General features: G+C 40.4%; 1 protein-coding gene across 1 annotated transcript in view; it reads left to right on the plus strand.

The window, feature by feature from the left end:
- Window positions 1–1080: 1080 nt before the first annotated feature.
- The window catches only part of LOC139745651 (uncharacterized), a 120030-nt gene continuing 98033 nt past the window's right edge, over window positions 1081–23077 (plus strand). The window contains exons 1-5 of the mRNA XM_071656048.1: window positions 1081–1093; window positions 11879–12226; window positions 17402–17650; window positions 18817–18948; window positions 19710–19862. Of these exons, the coding sequence (XP_071512149.1) occupies window positions 1081–1093; window positions 11879–12226; window positions 17402–17650; window positions 18817–18948; window positions 19710–19862 (895 nt within the window). The remainder of the gene's footprint in view (window positions 1094–11878; window positions 12227–17401; window positions 17651–18816; window positions 18949–19709; window positions 19863–23077) is intronic.

The following is a 23077-nucleotide window of genomic DNA, read 5'->3' on the forward strand; positions in this document are numbered from 1 at the left end:
AGGGTTTCGAGCAATGCCTATTAAAACGGGGCACTCTGTGTTTCATGGAATCTGTGGAATGTATATCTTCGCCGGGCGCACCCGGGGAGAAGGTCTGTTAACCTGTTCCATACTAAATCCTGAAATCTCCATAGACTTAATACACAGGCCACCAGGTTCCCGTATGGAACGGGTTAAGACGGAGCTCAAGAGATCAGACTTCCTCGAAGCAGCTAATTTCCACCCATCACATGCTGAACATCGTCCAATTTCCCAATATACAAGCCTTTTGTTTTCGTCATCAGCTTACAGCTGCGCTGTGCCTCCCCCGCGAGCAGAGCACGCGCTTTAGAGCACGTATGCAAATCTATCTGCAAAAAGATAGAATAATAATCTGCAGAAAGATAAATAAAAAGCCAAAAATAACTCATTTGTTTCATGTGTCATTATCAACTTTTTTTTTGCAAGTTTCATTCATATCCGTTTACAACTTATTGAGTTATTTTTATTTTACAATTAGACAAAAAAAAAAAAAACGCCTATGAAAACATAGTCTCCTTCCTTTGCGGAGGTAACATAAGATTGACCGATTCCTGGATGAAAAGTCATACGGGCAAGGTACCGCTCTTCCTTTTTGAGAAATGCTCCAAGTTCAGCGTGCGGAAGAATACCGGTACGCAATTTGCATAATCCTTTACCATGAACGCATGCGCGGAAATGGGTCAAAAGCATTTCCTAGGGAATTCACAGGGAGATCGCAAAGATGTACTGAAGAGATTGCGAACGCAATGAGATCTCGAGGACACTCTCAAATCGCGCCAGAACGCAGGTGCAGGTCGCATAGTGCATACAGCGCCTCACTAACCTTTCACTGACATTTTCAGGGAATTACAAAGGAGAAGTTCACTAATGGTTCTTTTTTACCTGATGCCGTTGCATGGTGTACATAATCCATATGAGTGATTCTATGCCGTGGTGACAGTTTGACCAGCAGCATAGTATTCCTGACTAGGTAAAAAAAAACAAAAACAAACAACAACAACAATGGAACAATCATTCCGATTTCTAGTGCTTCGATGCGCAGTCATTTTCAGCCTCAACATGACCGTTCTTGGTAAGTTTTGTCACGATACATCTCGGAAATGTCCGGGGAATAGTTGTCTAAGTTCCTTTTTGAGATGTTTATTTCATTCAACTGATCTATGAAAAAAACAACAACAAGGAGACAAACGATGGCAAAATAATATTCTGAATAAGACAAAGTCATACATATATATATATATATGTATATGGGTGAGAATTTTGAACGATGTACAATTGCCAATTTTCGTACCTTATGACATTCTTTCCCTTAGAACACGCCAGGATGATCTAGGAAACCAGATTTTTTCATGTCATCTCAAAGATTGGTAAATTTCCTTTCAGGAAATATATGGTTTGGTTGACTTTTGCCTGATATTTTTCATTTCACAAGGACTTAAAGCGTAAAAATACGGTAAAAACGCTATTTTCACAATAATTTTTGTTTTTCAAACTAATGATGTGCATTTTTAATGGTACGTGGCATCTAATATCTGACCATGTTCTGGATCTGACATATCATGGGTATGTACCACAAAATTATAAGAACTTTATGAGCACGTATAAAATTACAGAGAACAATTAAAATATCAAAGTCCTAAACAGACGAACGTCCGTGATGCTTTTATTTCTATCGCTGCTGCAAATTCTACTTTGTTGTCCCAACTGTAACGTATACGAAAATTTGGTGTTCCACCTAATGAACATATCCTGCAAAAATTGTACGTCTGCTGGCTGTACATGGGACGTAATATTCCTTTATGCAAAATTATACTCAGTTTTCGTCGCTTACGTGCTTCCGCTATTTTCTAATAAAGATCGTAGCTCATGAAACGTTATTGGCGATATTGTTCTGAGTCGTAATCAACTAAGATCTAGCAACACGATAATATGTTTGTTTTGAGTTTCTGTCCATCCTTTGTCAAATAGGAACCGAAATTATATTTTTAGACGGATCTCCAAGAAAAAAAGAACGTCCGTGATGATTAAAACGTTTTCGAGTGGGACACCATCTTGCTTTGATGGCGAAGGTGCATTTTCCCTTTGGCTCTCTAGCCGAGGAGCTGCATGCCATTTTTGGAGCGGACTGAGGTTCGTCCGCAGTTTTTGGACCATGCAATTCACCAAAAACCAAGCAAATAATTAATATTTTCTCTGAAAATTCACCTCCTGATCCCTCTCTGAGCAATACATATGTTGTAAGGATGTCAAATTTCTTATAATTTGCATTGACAATACCTTTTCAAATTTTTGAAAGAGTTAGGAAGGCTAGGTACTCTCTGCCGATTAGTTATCCGTCCTGGAACATGACCCTAGTAGTAGAACGAACGTCCGTAATAATTCTAGAGAACGTCCGTGACGTATGCAATCCCTCCGATAGGGATAACTTGTCCCGAAAGTGTCCTGTATTCTTTAAAACTTTTGGCTCGAATAGCGACAAATAAAGTTTTACAAACTAAACAATGAGTTTAGAGCAGTAGTTTCAGAATTTTTAAGGCGTTATGTGATCATGATGAACAAACAATTGAAAATTTACTCACAATTTTACGCTTGTTTTCCCTCTAATTATACAAAAACAGCTAAACACTTAAAACAAAGTTATAGGAAAATGGAATTTTGCGTAATCTGTAATTTCTGTGCTTTTAAATTTCTTTCTAATGAGGTTCTGGAGACAATTTGTACTGTTACAGGTTCTGAAAGTTTCGCTCACGGACGTTCTGACCGAGAAAGGAAATTTCTGACAATTACAAATATATCACTGCACATAAGATTAATGTTAGTTGAAAATATGACAAAATCACCGAGCCGCTCATACCCGAAAGTGAATAGCGTTCAGCACTTAATTTACCTGTAATAACAAACTGAAAACGTTTTTTTCACGGATGTTCGTTGGTTGAATAAGTCAATGGATTACATAGTAGGAGAAAGATGATCAGTGCCACTTTTTAGTGACAGGTGCTCTAAGTGTTTATCTTTTGAGTATGGTAGCTGCCGTCTCAAACAGAACACATCCAATTTTGGTCTCCATAACGGACGTTCGCTGTAATTGTCATGATATTAAATGCCTTAATTCATTCTTATTTTTCTCTTCATGACGATTTTTCTCTCATTCCCTCAATAGCCTGAACGTGCTGCGACCACACAGAAAAAAAAAAAAAAAACAAACCAAAACAAATCCGAAAAGTGCTACGCAATCACATTCAGGATAATGACGGAAGAAGTCTGTAATGAGCATGTGTTGAATAAGAAACGGAAAAGTTTCAAAAGGACGTGGAAGCAGTTGAATGAAAATGACTGAGAAACAGAGAAGGGATCGAGCTCCAACACACAGAGAAAAGAATTGCCAGTGCACTCCCGGTATACCAAATTCCTCTGGAGAAGTTTTTGTTTGTTTGTTTATGTTTTTTATTCATCGAAATGCCGTCACAAGCGAACAAAAATCATGCAGTATACAATTATTGTCTGATGAAAACACACAAATCCTCCGCTTATCATCACATGGAGTTGTTCTATACTCATCAATGAAAAGCAATATTCATTTGTAATTTTTTCCAAGATTTTTTTTTTTCATTTTACATTATAAGAGACAGAGAGATCGTCAATTTGTTTGTGCTTTTGTGCTTACTTTGAAAACACATGTTTAAAAAAGTAATGATTAAGTATAGGTTTAAGGTTGCACTTTGATACGTTCGCTCTTCCAAAGATTCGTTGCTCCGATGTCCAAAGGTTTGTTATTCCAAAATGAAAAAAAAAATTGTAGTTAATTCAGGAGGTTTGTTATTAGAAATATTCTTCGAAAAATAGATATTAAGGATCATTATTTTTAGGTCCGTTCTTCTAAAAGTGGAATGGGCCTGATATTCGTTTAGGTGAAAACGGTTATTATGAGGTTTTGAAATTGGAGGATTTAGTTGTTAACTTGTTTCTCCACATTTGGATAAGCGAACATAATTTTTCATGTTCCAATTAATAAGCCTTTCGATTAACCTTCGGAGATTCCTATCATTTACCGAATAAAAAATCTTCATAATTATACGAACTCTATCAATTTTCGTATTGACAAACTGTATGAATAACGAGCCTCCGAAATGACGCGCTACAAAAGGTTTGTTAAAACAAACCATATTGTATAATATCGAAGTCACAAACATCATATATCCAAGTTATATGGACTTATTGTGTCTTGTTATGACGAAACTTTGCAGTATCGAACCTATTATCATTTCTGACTAATATAATAACACAAATTCTCCTCGGTATCAGTGTGTAACACAAGGAGCAAACACAGAGGGATTTCTTCCTAACGTATTCGTTTGCCCTCCCCAGCTAAACTTCGTATTTCTATAACGGAGCATCATTTCTGTTGTTTTTCTATATTAATTCTTTGTCATAATTTTAGCTGTGACCATGTTCGTTATATAAAAAGCAAATTTTGCATTGTAGACTTTATATAACAAGTTTAGGACCTGAATATTTACTTCATGATAACGAAATTTTGATAAATATATTCGTTCTCAAGGATGGACTACGTCACTGAGATTACACGTACGTTTGTACGTTCATTTACGAGAGATGGAAAATTGTTTTCTTTGATTCCTCAGTATGAGAAGATAAACAAGCTTATATAATTGAGAATTGGTAATATCTATTCAGGATTTTGCAGAGGAGTTTGTTCTCGACATGAAGTTGCTGTTTGTTGTGAGTAGAATGCGTTTCCAACTCAAGAGAGCTGCATTGTTCAATATCTTGTTTGTTCCGAACGTCCATGAGCTACATGCGAACCTCCGTGATGAAAACTATGCTATGTTTGTTGGGTTATAGAGACTGCCCAGATGAGATACATCTTAAAAAGGTATGTTATTACTTGGGAGTGAGGATTAAAGTATGGGATAGTGAAATAAGAGGTGAAAATATTGAGTTTCTGTAAAATGCGCGTAAAGTTAAGAAAGTGTTTAGCGGAAGAGCAATATTTCCACAGAAATGACGAATTTAGTTAAATCATCAGTTGTCTATCATTACGTACAGGTTAAGAGTACAAGCTTAATATTCTGCAATCACAAACACATATCCCTTAAGATATTACGTTAGGATTTTGAACTGAATCAGATCTTTGTTAAATGGTATTCAAATGTATGTGCAGTACTATTCCTCACGGACGTTCGCTGCTCTGGACATGGTAAACTTCAGCGGTGAATAAAAACTTGTTCCTCTGGGAAAATCCTAGTATAATTGGGTTCATATTAAAGCTTGAGTTATACTCTTTCAGGTAAGATGAATGATTTGGAGAATTTCCTACTTTTTAAATTTTGCCTCGTTTTGGCTCAATTGTACATCGTTCAAAATTCTGACCCATATATATATATATATATATATATATATATATAAAGGTACGATGTATGTATATATTTCGTTTCTTATCTTTTCCGAGAAAAATCTATGTAAGTCAATGTTTTCAATGCATGTTTCGCTGAGTGATTCCTGCATGTAAAACTGATAAACATGAAACAATATTAAAAGTTGTTAATTAACACCATGATTAATTTGATTTAATTTGACATGATTTGATTTATTCACTGTATGCCATTTTTTTCAAATACATCAATTTTCTGCAATGTCATGAACATAGTAGAAAATGTAGTATGCAGTAGTATGCTTTCAACAATTTTCGTTTTCATCAATTACACATCTGTAATATAATTACATAAGTTACAACTTAATTGCATATAGAACGATTGCCAAGAATAAGCACAAAGCTTGACTGTTTAGCAACCCATAAGGAATAACATTACAATGAAGAAAAACAAGAGGGTCCAACATGATGCTCGTGGAATAAGGGTTAGAGAGAAAGAGAGAGAGAAGAATGAAAGGGGAGGAGATGATAAAACCTCCCGATACTAGTCTCCCCAGATCAACTCGACATACTTATATACCTTAACACATACATACATGCACATATTTGTACTTTTAAGTTACAGTTATGTATTCACATAATAAGTGTTGCTTTTGTCATGTAAAGGTTACATTGAATGAAAGAGAGAGAGAGAGAGGGAAGGAAAAGAAAACTAAAAACAATCATCTACGAACCACAAAATTATACATGCCCTTTCAGGGCATGACGTTATAAGCTATGTTCAGACGGAGGCAGTTTTGGTCGGAGTAACTTCGGAGGATGGGTCGGAGTAGTGCTCGTCTGAACAAGGTCGTGGTAACTTCCTCCGATCGGAGGAACTTATCACGACCTCTTCCTCCGAACGAGATACTCCTGAGTTTTCTCAGGAGTATCTCGCTACCTCGACTAGCCGATCGGAGTAAATTGCCCGTGCGGACAAGCCCTCGGAGTATCTATGAACTTACATACCTTACGACCTAGGTAAAACTTCCTGGGTCAAATCGCAATGTTGACATTTTGCGAGTATACGTGCAATTCTAACCTAGTCGATCGCGACGAAGAAGCTAGCGCTCATGCAGAAATTTCCATCAACAAGAATGGAGAAGACAAATGCCACTGGTAAAAACAAGCGCATGGTCGACGTGCGCGGCGCTACCACTTCCGGAAGTTACACCGACCCTCGCACATAAATTGGTCGGAGTTTCTTCCCTCGACCGTCGTGTGGACACAAGGGTCGTGGTAGGATATGCATTAATTTGAATTTTAATTGCCGTGCCATAGATTTTTACTCCGACTAGAAATGCGTCTGAACATGGCTTCAGAGAACCATGATTTGCCCGACATAACATGAATAATGAACAGAGAAGGAATGAATCACAGTTAGATCAGAGGAGCACAGTATACTGCAGGTGCATCCACACGTGCAAAGACACTAGCTATGTTCAGATGGAGGAAGTTTTGCTCGGAGTAACTTCGGAGGAAGGGTCGGAGGAAGCTTGGTCGGAGTGACTTTGGAGGATAGGTCGGAGTAGTGCCCGTCTGAACAAGGTCGTGGTAACTTCCTTCGATCGGTGGAACTTACCCCGATCTCTTCCACCGAACGAGATACTCCTGAGTTTTCTCAGGAGTATCTCGCTACCTCGACTAGCCGGTCAGAGTAAATTGCCCGTGCGGACAAGCCCTCGGAGTATCTATGAACTTATATACCTTACGACCTGGGTAAATCTTCCTGAGTCAAATCGCAATGTTGACATTTTGCGAGTACACGTGCGCGTGTAGTGCAATTCTAACCTAGTCGATCGCGACGAAGAAGCTAACGCTCATGCAGAAATTTCCATCAACAAGAATGGAGAAGACAAATGCCGCTGGTAAAAAAAAAAAAAAAAAAAAGCAATCGTACGATCGACGTGCGCGGCGCTACCGCCTCCGGAAGTTACACCGACCCTCCAAGGTGATCCCTGCGAAGGCCGTGGTAAATTGGTCGGAGTTTCTTCCCACGACCGTCGTGTGGACACAGGGTCGTGGTAAGATAAGTATGAATTTGAATTTTAATTGCTGCGCCATGAAATTTTACTCCAACTAGAAATACGTCTGAACATGGCTTCAGAAAGAAATAAACATAATAGATACAACAAGGAATAAAGAATGAGTCGTTAAGTGTTTCTACAGAAAGTATCACTGGTACTTTAGCCATGTTCAGACGTATTTCTAGTCGGAGTAAAAATTCATGGCACGGCAATTAAAATTCAAATTAATGCATATCTTACCACGACCCTTGTGTCCACACGACGGTCGTGGAAAGAAACTCCGATCAATTTATATGCGAGGGTCGGTTTAACTTCCGGAAGTGGTAGCGCCGCGCACGTCGACCATGCGATTGTTTGTTACCAGTGGCATTTGTCTTCTCCATTCTTGTTGATGGAAATTTCTGCATGAGCGCTAGCTTCTTCGTCGCGATCGACTAGGCTAGAATTGCACTACACGCAGACGTGTAGTCGCAAAATGTCAACATTGCGATTTGACCAAGGAAGATTTACCTAGGTCGTAAGGTATGTAAGTTCATAGATACTCTGAGGGCTTGTCCGCACGGGCAATTTACTCCGACCGGCTAGTCGTGGTAGCGAGATACTCCTGAGAAAACTCAGGAGTATCTCGTTCGGAGGAAGAGGTCGTGGTAAGTTCCTCCGATCGGAGGAAGTTACCACGACCTTGTTCAGACGGGCACTACTCCGACCTATCCTCCGAAGTTACTCCGACCAAGCTTCCTCCGACCCTTCCTCCGAAGTTACTCCGACCAAAACTGCCTCCGTCTGAACACAGTTTACGAGATCAACATTTTTTACTGTTTTTTTGTATGTTAATAGACTTGATGTTACGTAACTCAAGTGGAAGTTTATTCCAAATATTTGGGCCAGCATGTCATACGGATTTGTGTGCTAAGAGTGTTTTGGGGTACAGTGTATTCAAGTGTACATCCGTTGCATGCCTTGTTGGATAGGAATGGATTTCTGAGTTCAATTGGAAAATTATCGATAAATGAAGAAGGTAATAAATCGGTATTAAAGCGGAACATCAAAAGTGCATTTTGTAAAGTGTGGATATCGGTTATCTTACCTACCTACGGGCGTAATACGCACGTATCTCGCTCGTAGTTGCCCGGGGATGCGCACGCAAGTCCGATTTACCCGCAGCCAAGTTTTGGGCATGCTCAAAACTACTTCCGGGAGAGTCACGGAGATTGCCCGCAGAGGTCCACGCAGAACACCAGCAAGAGGACTGTAGCTGCCGCAGGTCAGGCAGTTAACCAGCTTGAAGTACGTAAGTTGCCCGTGGTCTATGCCCATGCGCCGGTCACACACGTCATCTGTGGGCATTCTACGAACATAATACAGGTGTTTTACTGGCAAGGAACCGTGTCGATACTGAAAACATCCGTGTAGCTAGTCAGTTCTGCGGGCGTGGATCGAGCTATACGATCAGATTGCGTGCATAATGAGGGTCAGTTAATGCGTTTCTGCTGGTTACTAGTAGTTGAGAGTCGGCTGCAGCCAAGATAATGATATTCTGAGGGACCTCTGGGATTCTTTCACCGAGTTGTCAGCCCTCACTCGCCACCCAGGGCGAGTGAGTTGGCTCAGGGCGGTGAGTTGGCTCAGTCGGTAGCGCGTCTGCCTCACGATCACGCGGCCCGGGTTCGAACCCGAGTCTGGACGGAGCAATGTTGTGTGTAAGCATGCCGTCCCCTCTAGTAAGAGGCAAAACACTCTGGCCCTCGGATAGGACATAAAATGGAGGTCCCGTGTATGAGAGTAACAACTCATGCACGTAAAAGATCCCGCTTCATTCATTCATCGCAAAGAGCAGGGTGTTTAACCCGGTGAAGTGGTCCCACCTCACATCCAACTGGACCCCATGGAAGACCAGCTTAACTTAGCTGAATATGGGCTATCCAGCCATCTCTCGCAGATGGAAAATGAACAAACAAACAAACAAAACCCATGCGCCTGACACGCAGGTCACACGGAATACACGTAAGTATAATGTAAAGGCCGTGTCACACCTTTCCGGGCAAGCTACTCGGGCTTGCTGCGAGGAGGGATTTTCCAGCACGCAGGAGAATTTCCTCGGGCGGACAAGAATGTTTGCGAGTTTCGCACTTGTTTCTTACCTACCAGACGCGTGCTACTTATCTTCTACTTGCGTGTATTCCGTGTGACCTGCCTGAGACCTTTGAAACCGATCCGTTTTCTGTTACGAGCGACTTACAGGTACTGAGAAGTACCTGTGTTGGAGTTGCCTGAGAAGTGCTGCCGGTAAGGGTCTCCTACTGGTGTTCTGCGTGTACAATTGTACCTCTGCGAGCCAACCCCCACGACTCACTCGGAACAAGTTTTGAGCATGTTCAAGGCCTTGTCATACCTAATCTGGGGAAGTTTTGCGGGTTGACTTGCGGGGAAACAAACTTGCTACCCGGAGCCCTCCGCAGTTGGTCCGCACCTGACAGTACCTAGCCCGTATCTCGCCTGTAGTTGCCCGGAGGTGCGCACGCAAGTCCCATTTAGCCGCAGCCAAGTTTTGAGCATGACCAAAACTTTTTACGGGTGAGTCGCGGGGATGCCCGGAGAGATCCACGCAGAACGCCAGTAGGAGGCCCTTAGCGGCAGCACCTGGCAGGCAACTCCTACGTAGGTACTTCGCAGTCCCCGTATGCAGCCAAGATAATGACATTCTGTGGAACTTCTGCCATTCCTTCAGAGGAATTTCTTCACTGAGTTGTCAGCACCCACGCGACTGGTACACATGTTACACAGCATACTCGCAAGTAGAATTTAAGTAGAACGCGTCTTGCAGGTAAGACACATATTATGCTCTGACTTGCCCAAATCCTTGTCCGCCCTCAGATATTGTCCGGTATGCTGGAAAATCCCCACACACAACAAGCCCGCGTAGCATGCCCGGAAAGGTGTGACAGGGCCTAAAGGCCGTGTCACACCTTTCCGGGCAAGCCTTGCGTGCGACTTGCAAAGAACAATTTTGACTACCCGGAGGTCCCCGTAGATGATCCGTACATGACAGTACCTAGCACGTATCTCAACCGTAGTCGCCCGGAGGTGCGCACGCATATTTTTTTACCCGCAACCATGTTTAGGCCCTGTCACACCTTTCCGGGCAAGCTACTCGGGCTTGTTACGTATAGGGATTTTCTAGCATACCGGACATTTGGCGAGTCAGTTGGCGCATGTGTCTTACCTGCTGGACGCGTTCTACTTAAATTATACTTGCGAGTATACTGTGTGACCTTTGTACCAGTCGCATGGGGGCTGACAACTCAGGAAGGAATTCCTCTGATGGAATGGCTGAAATCCCACAGAATTTCATTATCTTGGCTGCATACGGGACTGCGAAGTACCTGCGTGGGAGTTGCCTGGGAAGTGCTGCCGCTAAGGGCCTCCTACTGGCGTTCTGAGTGGACCTCTCCGGGCATCCCCGCGACTCACCCGGAAAAAGTTTTGGTCATGCTCAAAACTTGGCTGCGGTTAAATCGGCTTGCGTGAGCACCTCCGGGCATGAACAGGCATGAACGAAAATTGCAAACATTCTTGTTCGCCCGCTGAAAATCTTCTACGTGCTGGAAACTACCTCCTCGCCACAAGCCCGCGTAGCTTGCCCGGAACGGTGTGACACGGCCTTAAACATGGTTGCGGGTTAAATAGATTTGCGTGCGCACCTCTGGGCGACTACGAGTGAGATGCGTGCTAGGTACTGTCATGTGCGGGTCATCTGTGGGGACCTCTGGGTAGTAAACATTGTTCTTAACAAGTCGCACGCAAGGCTATTTGCCCGGAAATGTGTGACAAAGCCTTAAGTAGCAAGGGTGAAGTTAGGGTCCATGCAGCAGATAAGACGAATGCGAAACTCGCCAAAATCTTTGTCCGCCCGCCAAAATTGCCCTCCATGCTGGAAAACCCCCACACTCAACAAGCTCGCGTAGCTTGTCCGGAAAGGTGTGACAGGGCCTAAACTTGGCTGCTGGTAAATAGGACTTGCGTCCGCAACTCGTGGGAACTACGGGCGAGATAAGTGCTAAAACTTTGTAGGTACTGTCATGTGCGGTCATCTGCGGGGGTCTCCGGTTTAATAGCCAAAATTGTTCTTCGCAAGACATAGGCCTACGCAAGGTTTGCCCGTAAAGGTGTGACAGGGCCTTAACATTTAAACAAGCATGTTTTTTTTATGTTTCTTTCAGTGATACCTCTCTTTAAAACGGTTGTGTCAATCATTTTTGTTGTCTTTTGCTGTAATGTATTCTATCCTTCTTTACGTTTTCTTGGAAAATAATTTGTGATAGATAATTGCTCCGAGACTCTGCCAAATGCTGATGCGGTTCAAGTGTCCCAGTAATTTACATCTGTTTCATTGCATGGGCAGGGAATATACTGGACATGACATGTGCTAGTTTCAACCCAACCTATGATCCCAGTCAAACAGCATCATATGCCGCTATTCTGAGTGGTGCTGACACAACGAGTACATTGACCTTTAAGAGGTCAATAGACTTGACCACGGGGTCAGATGTGGCAAGCTGGTGTTCTTACGGTGATGATGTCTCCTCATGTCGGTTACCATCGGGTTCAAATATCGAAAGCTATCTCAACTCTTCGGCAAAGGTCACCTTACCTGTTGATTCTAATGGAGACAACTTCGGAGCTTACTCATGTCGAGCTGAACGATACAACTGGACAACAACCGCTACGATTCTGTTCATTCGTTCTGACGGTAAAATACTTTTACTCATGGCACACTGTATTTTTGCTGATATTAAGACGTCATCTATCCCTCTAGGATTCCCATTCCACCATTTCTTGCTTCCATATACATTTACACGTCCGACTAGCAACCCTGCTTATGTAATGCATGTACTATCTATTTTCCAACCTAAGAAGACAGAAACTAAATATTGAACGTAGAATAAACTGGATAAATTATAACATTCCCGATTTTCCCCAACAAACGGCTTTTGTGTAATGCCCCAGTCACACGGTGCTTTACGATGGGTTACGTCCGCCGCGAATAGATACGGATGAGTGAGGGGGACGCAGCGTGGACGCAGGCATCCGCAGGGACGTATGTGGACGTAATTGTCCGTAACTCACCCGTAAAGAAATGCAAAATGACGGAACCAAGCCTGCGAAATTTTGAAATGTTCAAAATTTCGCAGAGGGATTCTACGGATGCAGACTTACGCAAGTAACCGTAACCAAACGTAATTATCCGTAACTGAACGTAAGTATCCGTAGCCTGGACGCAGACTCTCCGCAAAATATTTTACCTCCCGTCCGTTTGTGTTCGTTTACGTCCACCGTAAGTATCCGAAAGTAACCGCAAGTCAACGTATCTCAACACATTCGTCCGCTTACGGATATTTGCGGACAGTTAGGGATGCTGCGGACGATTACGTCCTTCGAAGTTTTCCAGTTTCCACTCGCATGGGAACACAGAGACTAGTGGAAAGCCACACAACTCGTGTTGCAAAGCTGCAGTGCATTTACCTGAAGGAATGCAACAACACAGTCAGAGCAGTGGAGAGGCAGAACCGCGTGGTCAAGTTATGAAATTTCTCCCACAAATGGTCATTTTAGGTAGCACCGATATACTCATGACATTGGTTGACCCTTGGCACTGATTTTTTTTTCTTGCACTCAATGAATGTATATTTTTCGAAAAGGCAATATTTTGGGTAGGGGATGGGGTGACAGCATTTAAACCTACATTCATTTTTCTGACTGGGAAAAGTGTGGGACAGCGATAACTATTATAAAATGAGAACGAATTTAATATTTCTCTATTGTCTTACCCACCTTTCATTCGACGCTCCATGGAATGTGTATCACATTTTCTATATATACATATATACATATATATATACATATATATATATATTATATTATATTATATTATAGTTACTTCGGTGTGGGAGGGGTGTCTCATTTCATTTCATTTCATTTATTTCATTCTTTCTTTCTTTTCGGCAAACATAACACGAAACGAATCAGAAGATATAACATAGGCATGTATTCGACTTTACATGGTAGATGATAGTTAACAAATAAAGAATTATACATGCATACCGGCAAGATACAAAGTTATGTCTGGAGAAGAAAAAAGATAGAATTGAGAGGTTCACTGAAAAACATGCTTGTAAATTGTGGATGACTCAAAGGATTTTTCATGTGAACATATTTGTGTATAAAGACAGGATAGAACAAAACAGAACAGAACAAGACAGGAGAAACACACGACATTACATGACTTGACAGAAGGGTATACCATTGAAAGTAATAAAGGAAAGAAAGGAAAGAAAAAAAACGAAACATGAAAGGAAGAGCCAACACGCTGAACATCGGGATCAAAAGAGGGAAATGAGGTGCTTCAGAGCTCCAGCAGCTCAGCAAAGTTTGCACAAATAAGATAATGTAAAAAAAAAATACACAATAATGAATGAAATGATTGACTATGAACCCTTAGGTTGTAGATACCAGCCAAGTAATGAATAGTATATTATCTTAGTATGAATTCAACAAAAACCGTTCCAACTTACGCTTAAACGAATTCCAAAGATAAAGAGTTTTTTATATCACAGCTTAAAGAATTCCAGAATCTAGGGCCAGTGTAAATAAATGTATTTTGCGCCAATAAGGTTCTCAAAAGGGGTAAATGAAACTCATTAGATCGCCTGGTGGGATATTTATTTTTTTTAAAAAAATGATTTTTTGGAAATATTCAATTAAAAATACTGGAAAGTGCATTTATGTCATAATTAAACATAAACTGACCCAGCTGAAAAAAACAACAAATCTTTAATCTTTAAAATCTTTTTTTTTTCACGAATAATGGATCTGCATGGGAACATGGTGAAACACCAAAAATATTACGAAGTGCCTTTTTTGTAATAACAATAGTTTATCTAATAAAGTTTGATGGGCACTACCCCATGCTAAAATTCCATAATTAAGATAAGGTAATATTAATGAAAAATACAACGTCAACAAAGAAGACAACGGGATATGAGATTTAAGTATTTTAATGATACCAATATTACGCGAAATTGTTTTGCTGATATTAATAATATGAGGCTTCCACGAAAGTTTATCGTCCACTGTAATACCGAGACTCGTATGTGAGATACACGTTCTAAATGAAAGTCATCAAAAATAATATCTGCGCCTAAACTTCTATAGACTTACTTAATAATATATACTTTGTTTTCTGAAGATTTAGTGATAATTCATTGGCTCATATCCATTGAGTCATTTTTTTTCATACAGAATTGACAGTATGGACAAAGGTAAATGGATTTTGGTGGGAGAAAAAATATTTTAATCATCGGCAAGAAGTATAAAAGAAAGCAATACATGTCGGATAATCTGCAAAGATCATTAAAGTAAATGTTGAAAAGTAAAGGTCCTAATATAAGTTTTTAAAGTGTTTGAAAGTCTTGATGTCTTTTTTTTTCTGGAAATGTAATAAACATTGCTTTTAACATAACCTAATAAGTCATGAATATCGCTGCACAACGACAGCGTAACCACATGTCTATTCTATGACTGTAAGTAATAATTTTCTTACTCAAATGTTTAACTTATCGATCTATATTGTATTATACTTGTGGTATGATTAGGTTATGTATTCTTTACATTTATGAAGTTTATTCATATTTGAGTTGCACAAATAAAATTTAAACCTCAAGTTCCAAATGTCATGCTGTAAAACATGATATATTCGCGGCATGAATTTTTCGCGAATTGGAGCCGACAGCCTTTTTCGTGGCATGAATTTTTCGCGAAGTGCCACTGGCGTTCAATGCATATTGTGACCCGCTACAACAAAATGGTCCTAAAGTCGCGCACGGTCGAAGCCGTGAAAATCGAGTTTGAAGTCAGAGCATCAAAATTGGTTAAAACTTACGATTTTCTGAATTTGACATATTATTAGAGTCTCACATGTCTTCTATCATCTGTCGAAATTTTGAAGGGAAATGATGAAAGGAAAGACCAGAAAATAGCGTTTTTCTGGGCCATGTTTTTTTTTTTTTTTTTTTGGCGTTTCATCGAAGCAGAAACTGGTTCGAACATTTGGATTGAGCGCCACACATAGGCTCCGCCCCTAACAACGACCAGAGTGATCTCAGTGGTCAGTTTGCTGCTTGCGGCTAACCGAAGCGTGAAGCTCGCACACTGCACAGTCGAATGGTGCGTGCGGGCGGGGTGCGGTATGCCCAGCCGGTTCTCCTGGCATCCTGGTCACTGATTGGTCGGTGAGGAGACCGCAGACGCTGTGTTTGAATGAGCATTTTTGGGGATTGCTAGGGCTTACCTTCTATTGTCCGGAGGTGAATACTGACTTGCGTGTCCCTTGATCGTGATTGCGTCGCAAGGAGAACTTTTAGGGCGCTTTTCTCGAAACAGACGTCTCGACATGCTCTCTTTTAGACATTGATATCTCCGCAGCCGATTACTTTCATATGATGTGTTATATATCAATTTAAAGCAGAAAGATTCGGGAATTGTGTCATGCAATTTTCAAATAATCAATCTCGCCCGACTTTAGGACCATTTGTTGTAGCGGGTCACATATAGTGTAAACAAGGACTTTCGCGTGCATTTTAATTTCGCGAATCTTGGCACTCGCGAAATTCGCGAAATTAAAGTGCACGCAAAAATGCCTCGTTATACAGTATAACTTTTATTACTGTTAAGCAAATTAAAGGATTACGAACTTGTACGTAATTCAATTTCAGTTTTTCCCAGTGTACAATGTAAGACAGTCCAAAATGTGATAACCTTGTTGTCATAATACACTGACTCAGCAGGGATCGTCAAAGAAAACCATACCGTCCATAATTACTTATAACAATCTGTAACTATCCGTAACTATCCGAAAATATCCGCAACTCTCCGCAAGTATTCAGAACTATTATGTGCCAATTCGCAAGATTACCCGCAAGTGAGCGCAACTACTCGCATCTGGTAGTATTTGTCCGTATCGCCCGCATTTTTCCCCGTATGTTTTGAACAAATTTTCTGATGACGGCAAAGGATCCGCGGGAGTCCGCAGAAAAAAAAAATGACTTTTTTGGACGTAACGTCGGACGCAAAGCATTATGTGACTGGGGCTTGAGTCAAAATCTAAATTGTACATGCTGACTTGCGGACATGATGATTTAGGGTAATTTATCAATTGATTACTAGACTGTTTTATAACAGTCACGATGAAAACACAGTCGCAATAGCAATAGGTACCTAACCCAACCAATGAAAATTCAAACTGAAAACTCAATAATGATTTATGGGGTGTCTTTCCTGGCCCGACGTAAATGTGGCGCACTATTTTTATCGCACTGACACTGACTTATCATAAATATACTTACCATTTGCGGTATGAATTTAATGCGATGTTTATCTTTGCAAGCTGTATTCACGCCTGAGGGTATTGGAAGGTGGCTGTCGTCAGGTCAGATTATAGATTTGCATTTTTATATCTTCACGCGAAGTTCTATAGCATCATGGTTTGGTAGCACATTGATAAGAGATGTGATGTATAGGCCTATATAAAATAAAGATGTGCCCTAGAGTCGAAGACAGTCCAATCACAGTCTCAAATGACAGCAAATTTCCGTTTACAAATTTACAAAGTAACGTTTAGGTAATGACTTCAGTTTTAGTATGAAAACAAACATTCATGGTGCCAATCTTGACGTTCGGTTTAATCGATTTTTCAATGAAAGAGAGGTTAGCCCTAATTTTCTCTATGTTTATTATCAGTTTCTTTTTTCATTCATGGAACGAATCATAAAGTAATAGTCATGTTGATCTAAATTAAGAATGGAATTAATGTGTCAAATCGTTAGTACGTGGTGTATTTGGATGGTGTTGTCTTCTGTTGAAAATATAGCCCATTTCACACCCTATAAATTGACGGTAACTGCCAGCATTGACGAAGAAGTACGTCTCGTCATGAACGCTGTGGGAACTGGCACAGGCTCACTCGTGTGGATGCTCAACGGTCAGACAGACCTTTCCGCTTCCGTGTCATCTGGCGAACTCTACATCAGCAGGGCAAGCGAATCCATGGCCGGAGTACATCACTACTACTACAGCGATATGCCCGAAAGAGGTGGAATCATTAGACTGATAGTTCGAGGTAAATCTTGAACACTACCAATTCTATTTGCCTTTTCCTCATTTTTAGTTCCTATTAATAACCAGGGGCTTCGATCCTGGGGGCCGATGGGGGGGGGGGGGGGTAAAAGCGGGAGGGGAGGGACATAATAATTATCTTGGCCCCCTCCAAATATTTCCAAAATTTATAGAAAACTGTCCAAATATGTTACCCTAAATGTGCACCAGATTGTTTAATTTCAATTCTAAAAATGCAAATTTTCGTGTGGGAGGGGACTACCCCCTCTCCCACCCTACCCCCCCCCCCCCCCCGTCAGCTTCCATCCGTACACAGTGATGACGCACATGAGGAACACGAGCTCAGATGCCGTAATTGGTTCATTTACATGTCTGTCAATAGTTATCTTCCTTGCTTTTTTACAGGAAAAAATGTCAAAAAGTCGCTAAAAGTATGAATTTCTGGTCTTCCTTCGTGTGAGAAGGAACATAGCCCTCCCCCCTACACACACACCCTCCTACCCCCCCCCCCCCCCTTTCTCGCTCGGTCGCTCCTATCCCTCGCACAGATCTTCCAATTCATGTCCCCCCCCCCCCCCCCCCACCATGAAAAGGTTGGACGCCCCTGGCTATAACCAGGTGATAACGTGTATACTTTGTTTTATTCATCTCACACTGTTGTATCTAAATTGACAGGATTCAGCTCAAAGGCCTGTTCCGTTCTAGCATTTTATGATAATTATTATAGAACTCTTTTCGGTGAAAAGGACAAAATTATTCTGATGAACACTCATATCAATGTGTCATGAAATTCTAAAGTTCCAGAGGTAGGATACACCTTGATTATCATCTACATCAATCTTTTATCACATTTGCACTTAGTATTTTGTCCCTATCGATCACTTTAACGTTCGCTGATATCTCGTGTTATATTCCAAATAATTATGAAAGAAATGTTCTTGTAGGTTATTGTTGACAGCTGTGACCGACGAAAAAAGGACGAAAAATAAAGCACCAACAGATATTGTTTGCATAAGCAACTTGAGCATAATTATCTCTTTTTAACATCGCTGAGCACTTCTGCAAGTCATTCGGTCTAATGAATAGAATAACAAACAACCAAGTCATTTCAAATTACTTGATAGATACTACCTCGTTGAATCTAATTCATGTTTCGACATGAAAAACCAGGTTGTTTGGATAACCTCTGGGGTCCAATTTGTCAGTATACCTGCCCAACGTGCTACAATGGAGGAATCTGTGACGACAATAGCGGGCGCTGTGTTTGTCCACCTGGATTTATGGGCGATCATTGTGAAGTTTGTGAGTATGCGATATCATCCTTAAGGTAAGCCTATTATTCAACCTCGAATTGTTTCCTTTTACAATGTCCTTTGTAGTAAATTTATATCAACACCGATCTTTTTTTCTTTTTTTTTGGGGGGGGGAGGGTTCTGATCAACACATCTCTCTCTCTCTCTCTCTCTCTCTCTCTCTCAAACAAAGACTGGCAACGTCGGTTATGTAACCGATTCAGTTTCTGTAATTTCTTCTAAGCGGCCTCGGCACCGTTTTCTAAAAAGATAAATAATCAATAAATTGTTAATTCCTTACCACACAGGCTGCCATAGACTTATGATTGAAATCAACTATATAATCAATCATAACTCTTCATAAAACAGAGCCCTGGATTACTTCGAGAATGTCATGCACATACAAAGCGCATAGTCTGCCGTCATACACCTTCCAGTTGAATGCAAATTTTACGTGACCAATTACACCGAAATAAAATACTTTTTATACTCAAACAAGGTGTTTACACGCGAATTGTCATTAATCATTTGTGTGTTTATGTGTGTGAGAGAGAGTGTGTGTGTGTATGTTATAGAGAGACTCACAAATATCTTTCCGTCCATTGAACCGTCGATCTGTAGGGTTACAGGCAGACGCAGCCTATAGACATCATTATACCCACGCTACTTCATAAAGCGATCGAATAATAACGATTTTTTTTTTTTAATAAAAAATGAACAATCATAATGTTCATACAATGAAAGGATGTATTCGATGTGTTATCGTGGCAGCCTGCCCATCAGGCAATGTGGCAAAGAACTGCGCGGTTTCTTGCACGGATATCAACCCCCAAAGCAACGACTGCCAGAGGGCGCTATTCTGCCTTCCAGACCCGTACGGATGCTCTTGTGCAGCTGGCTGGTCAGGACTCGACTGCAGTACAGGTAATCGAAAAAAAAAATCTACTCGTTTCTTCCAAAATTCTCAACAATATTATTCATAATAGTTTCCTCCCAAAAATTAATTAACATTAACTAATCAAGAAAAATACTTGTACAAAACATGAAATCAGGGAAGAAAATACCAAACGAACTAACAAGCAAACACATACCTGATATGATTGTAATTATTAAGAAACACAATTTTCCTGAACATTGTAGATTATGGTTATGTAATTCTCAATGTGAGAGGAACAAATGCGTTTGAAGTTTGGATTTTGAGTGTTCCTGTAGACAATTGGCGTAATTGAACAGGCAGTTTATTCCATAGTTTTAGTCCTTTCAATGAGAAAGCATGATATTTGTATCTATGTTCTATTGCTGGTTGTTTAAAGTAATAATGCATAATGATGACGGACGGTTGCGGACAAAGAGGCAGGAGGAAATAAGTAAATGCATCATATTTCAGTTCAGTTTCAGTTCTATGTTAATATCATTTTATTTTCCATCCAACAATGAGTCAACAAAATACAAACCATCCATAATACACAATCACATTGTTTTATATATTTGACAAAAAATGAAATACATAACGCAAATTTGATGGAAGAGTGTAAAATACAGGCATCATAGTACATAGTACATACACTATATCAATCACACCCCAATCTGAGACACGCACAATGACAAACTCTTCATAATTATGTCATTTTGATATCGGGGAAGGTCTACTCATACTGCCACAGTTATCCACACCACGCATTACAGTACACGTGCCTGTTTTCACTTTCCCCATGCACTCTTTACTCTATGCTGTGTTTTATAGTCATATTCAAGCCATGTTTGTCAACTTATTCTCCTCCCGTTTCTCCGTCCTCCATCCCTTTATAAGTTTTGCACTCGTCGACCACATTTCAGTGTAACGTAAAATATTATGCTAAAATCATCTATGCATTTCTTTTTTTCTATTAATTTCAAAGTTTATTTCCTTTTTTGACCTCCCCTTTACGGAATTCCTGGATCCCCCCCCCCCCCCCCCCCTGTAATGCAAGCAGTGGGTTTTGACATTTTTAGTTGACGCAGTCGCGGATCCAGAGGGCGCCCCCTATTCTTTGTTAAAACAAAAGAAATCAAAAAGGACAAAAAATGGGGGATGGGAGCGGGTGCGCCAGCCTTTAATTTTTTTTTTTTTTAAGGCGCCTCCCATTTACAGAATTCCTGGATCAGCTCCAGTGAGGCATGATGACATTTGCAGTAAATATGTGACCCTGCATCACAAAACAAACAAATAGAGTCGCCAGACAAAGATATTTAGTTAAGGGACGATTCTGAAAGAGCAGACTCTCACCTTTAAAATGATGTATAACTCAATTCAAATAGACTCCATAACCTATCTAAATACTGGAAAGAAAGCACACACTCTGGAAAAATCAGAACTGAGAAAAAAGGCTTTGAAGTACAGGGTCTATTCAAGCGTTTAATCTCTACCAAGCCGTGCTATCTGTGCGATGAAAGGGACAAAACACAGGATGTAAACCACCGAAGCAACAACAATGAAGCGATTATAAGATCAAGCTGAAATATACCATGCTCTATCAAAATATTCAGTCCATAATTAATGCCAACTTTCAAAGCAGTAGCATTATCATTTCAAAAGTTTTTAGACTTGAAAGTGAAGAGTATGCAAAGGATTTCAAGAAATGAAAAGGGGCCTCTGAGACATAACTGATCGTTTTAATCTCCTCCCCAAAAGGGTCGTAGAAAAACTGCTCAAAACACACTTTCCCATTCGTGCCATGACCCCAAACCTTAGAATAGTGTAGAAGGATAGTTCTTTTAGAAAATATTCAGATTGACTCAGTTGACCCATTTCACCTTTTTTGAGTCCTCATCTAAAATCAAGGGGTGCGACTTTTTGTTCGTTTTGTGATGCACGGTCACATAATATATATATTATTTTTTTTTGTGCTCGACGTGTTATAACATTTGTGTTTAATCGGATTTTGACATTTGTGGTCATTATGACATTTGTGATTGACGTGTTATGACATTAGTGATTGTTTTCACATAAGTAGTCGATTTTGACATTAGTGGGCTCTACACCCTTCCCAGACCCTCTCCCTGCATTCACTGGGATTAGACATTAGATTTTCAAACCATGTTAACAAAAAATGGAAAAAAATAAAAATAAGCATTTTTACGACAACCTGATGAAAATCCAAGCTCGAGTTTTTTTTTTTTTCATATTATATGTGACCCTGCACCACAAAACAAACAAAAAGTCGCCAGATATGAAATTTTAGTTAAGAGCACATTCTGAAAGGGCAGACTGTAAGCTTTAAAATGATGTATAACTCAAATCACATGGACTTTCCTAACCTATGTAAATACTGGAAAGAAAGCACACACTTAGGAAAAGTGTGAACCTAGAAAAGAGGCTCTGAAGTGTATACAGTGTCTATTCAAACGCATAATCTTTACCATTTGCTGGCTGTGCGATGAATGGGACAAAAACAAAACAGGATGTAAACCACCAGAGTAACAGCAATGAAGGGATTATCATATCAAATTGAAATTAAGCATGCCTTATCAACACACTCTGTCCTTATTTGATGTCAACTTTCAAAGCAGTAGCATCTTCCTTTCAAAAGTTATAGGAGTTGAAAGTCGAGAGTGTGTACAAGGTGTGTAAGAAATGAAAAAAAAAGACTCTATGTGACTCTAGTTTGCAGGCACAAACCCCTGTTGGTCGCATAGGAGTCTGCATGCGCCAAGACTAATACACGCACCACTTCGCTGCAGCCTCTAGAAGCTTCAACACAGGGCCTATGGGACAGTGCCAAAGTGGTGCATGTAGTAGTCTTGGCGCAGACTCCTTTACGACCGCCAAGGGTTTATGCCTGCAAACCAATGTGACCCTGCACCACAAAACACACAAAAAGTCGCCAGACATGGATTTTCAGTTAAGGGCAGATTCTGAAAGAGCAGACTCTAAGCTTTAAAATTATGTATAACTCAATTAAAATGGATTCTCCTAACCAAATAAATATTGGAAAGAAAGCGCACACTCTGAAAAAGTTTAAACGGAGAAAAGAGGCTGTGAAGCACAGGGTCTATTCAAGTGTGTAATCTCTACTAATAGTAGAGCAGATAAGCTGAAGAATTGTGCAAAATTTGACTAAAGCATGAAACTTTCACCATTGTTAGTACATGCTATAAGA

Source organism: Diadema antillarum, unplaced genomic scaffold (genome assembly GCF_040938485.1).
Source record: "Diadema antillarum isolate AM-2024a unplaced genomic scaffold, OU_Dant_1.0 seq00001282_RagTag, whole genome shotgun sequence".
NCBI lineage: Eukaryota > Metazoa > Echinodermata > Echinoidea > Diadematoida > Diadematidae > Diadema > Diadema antillarum.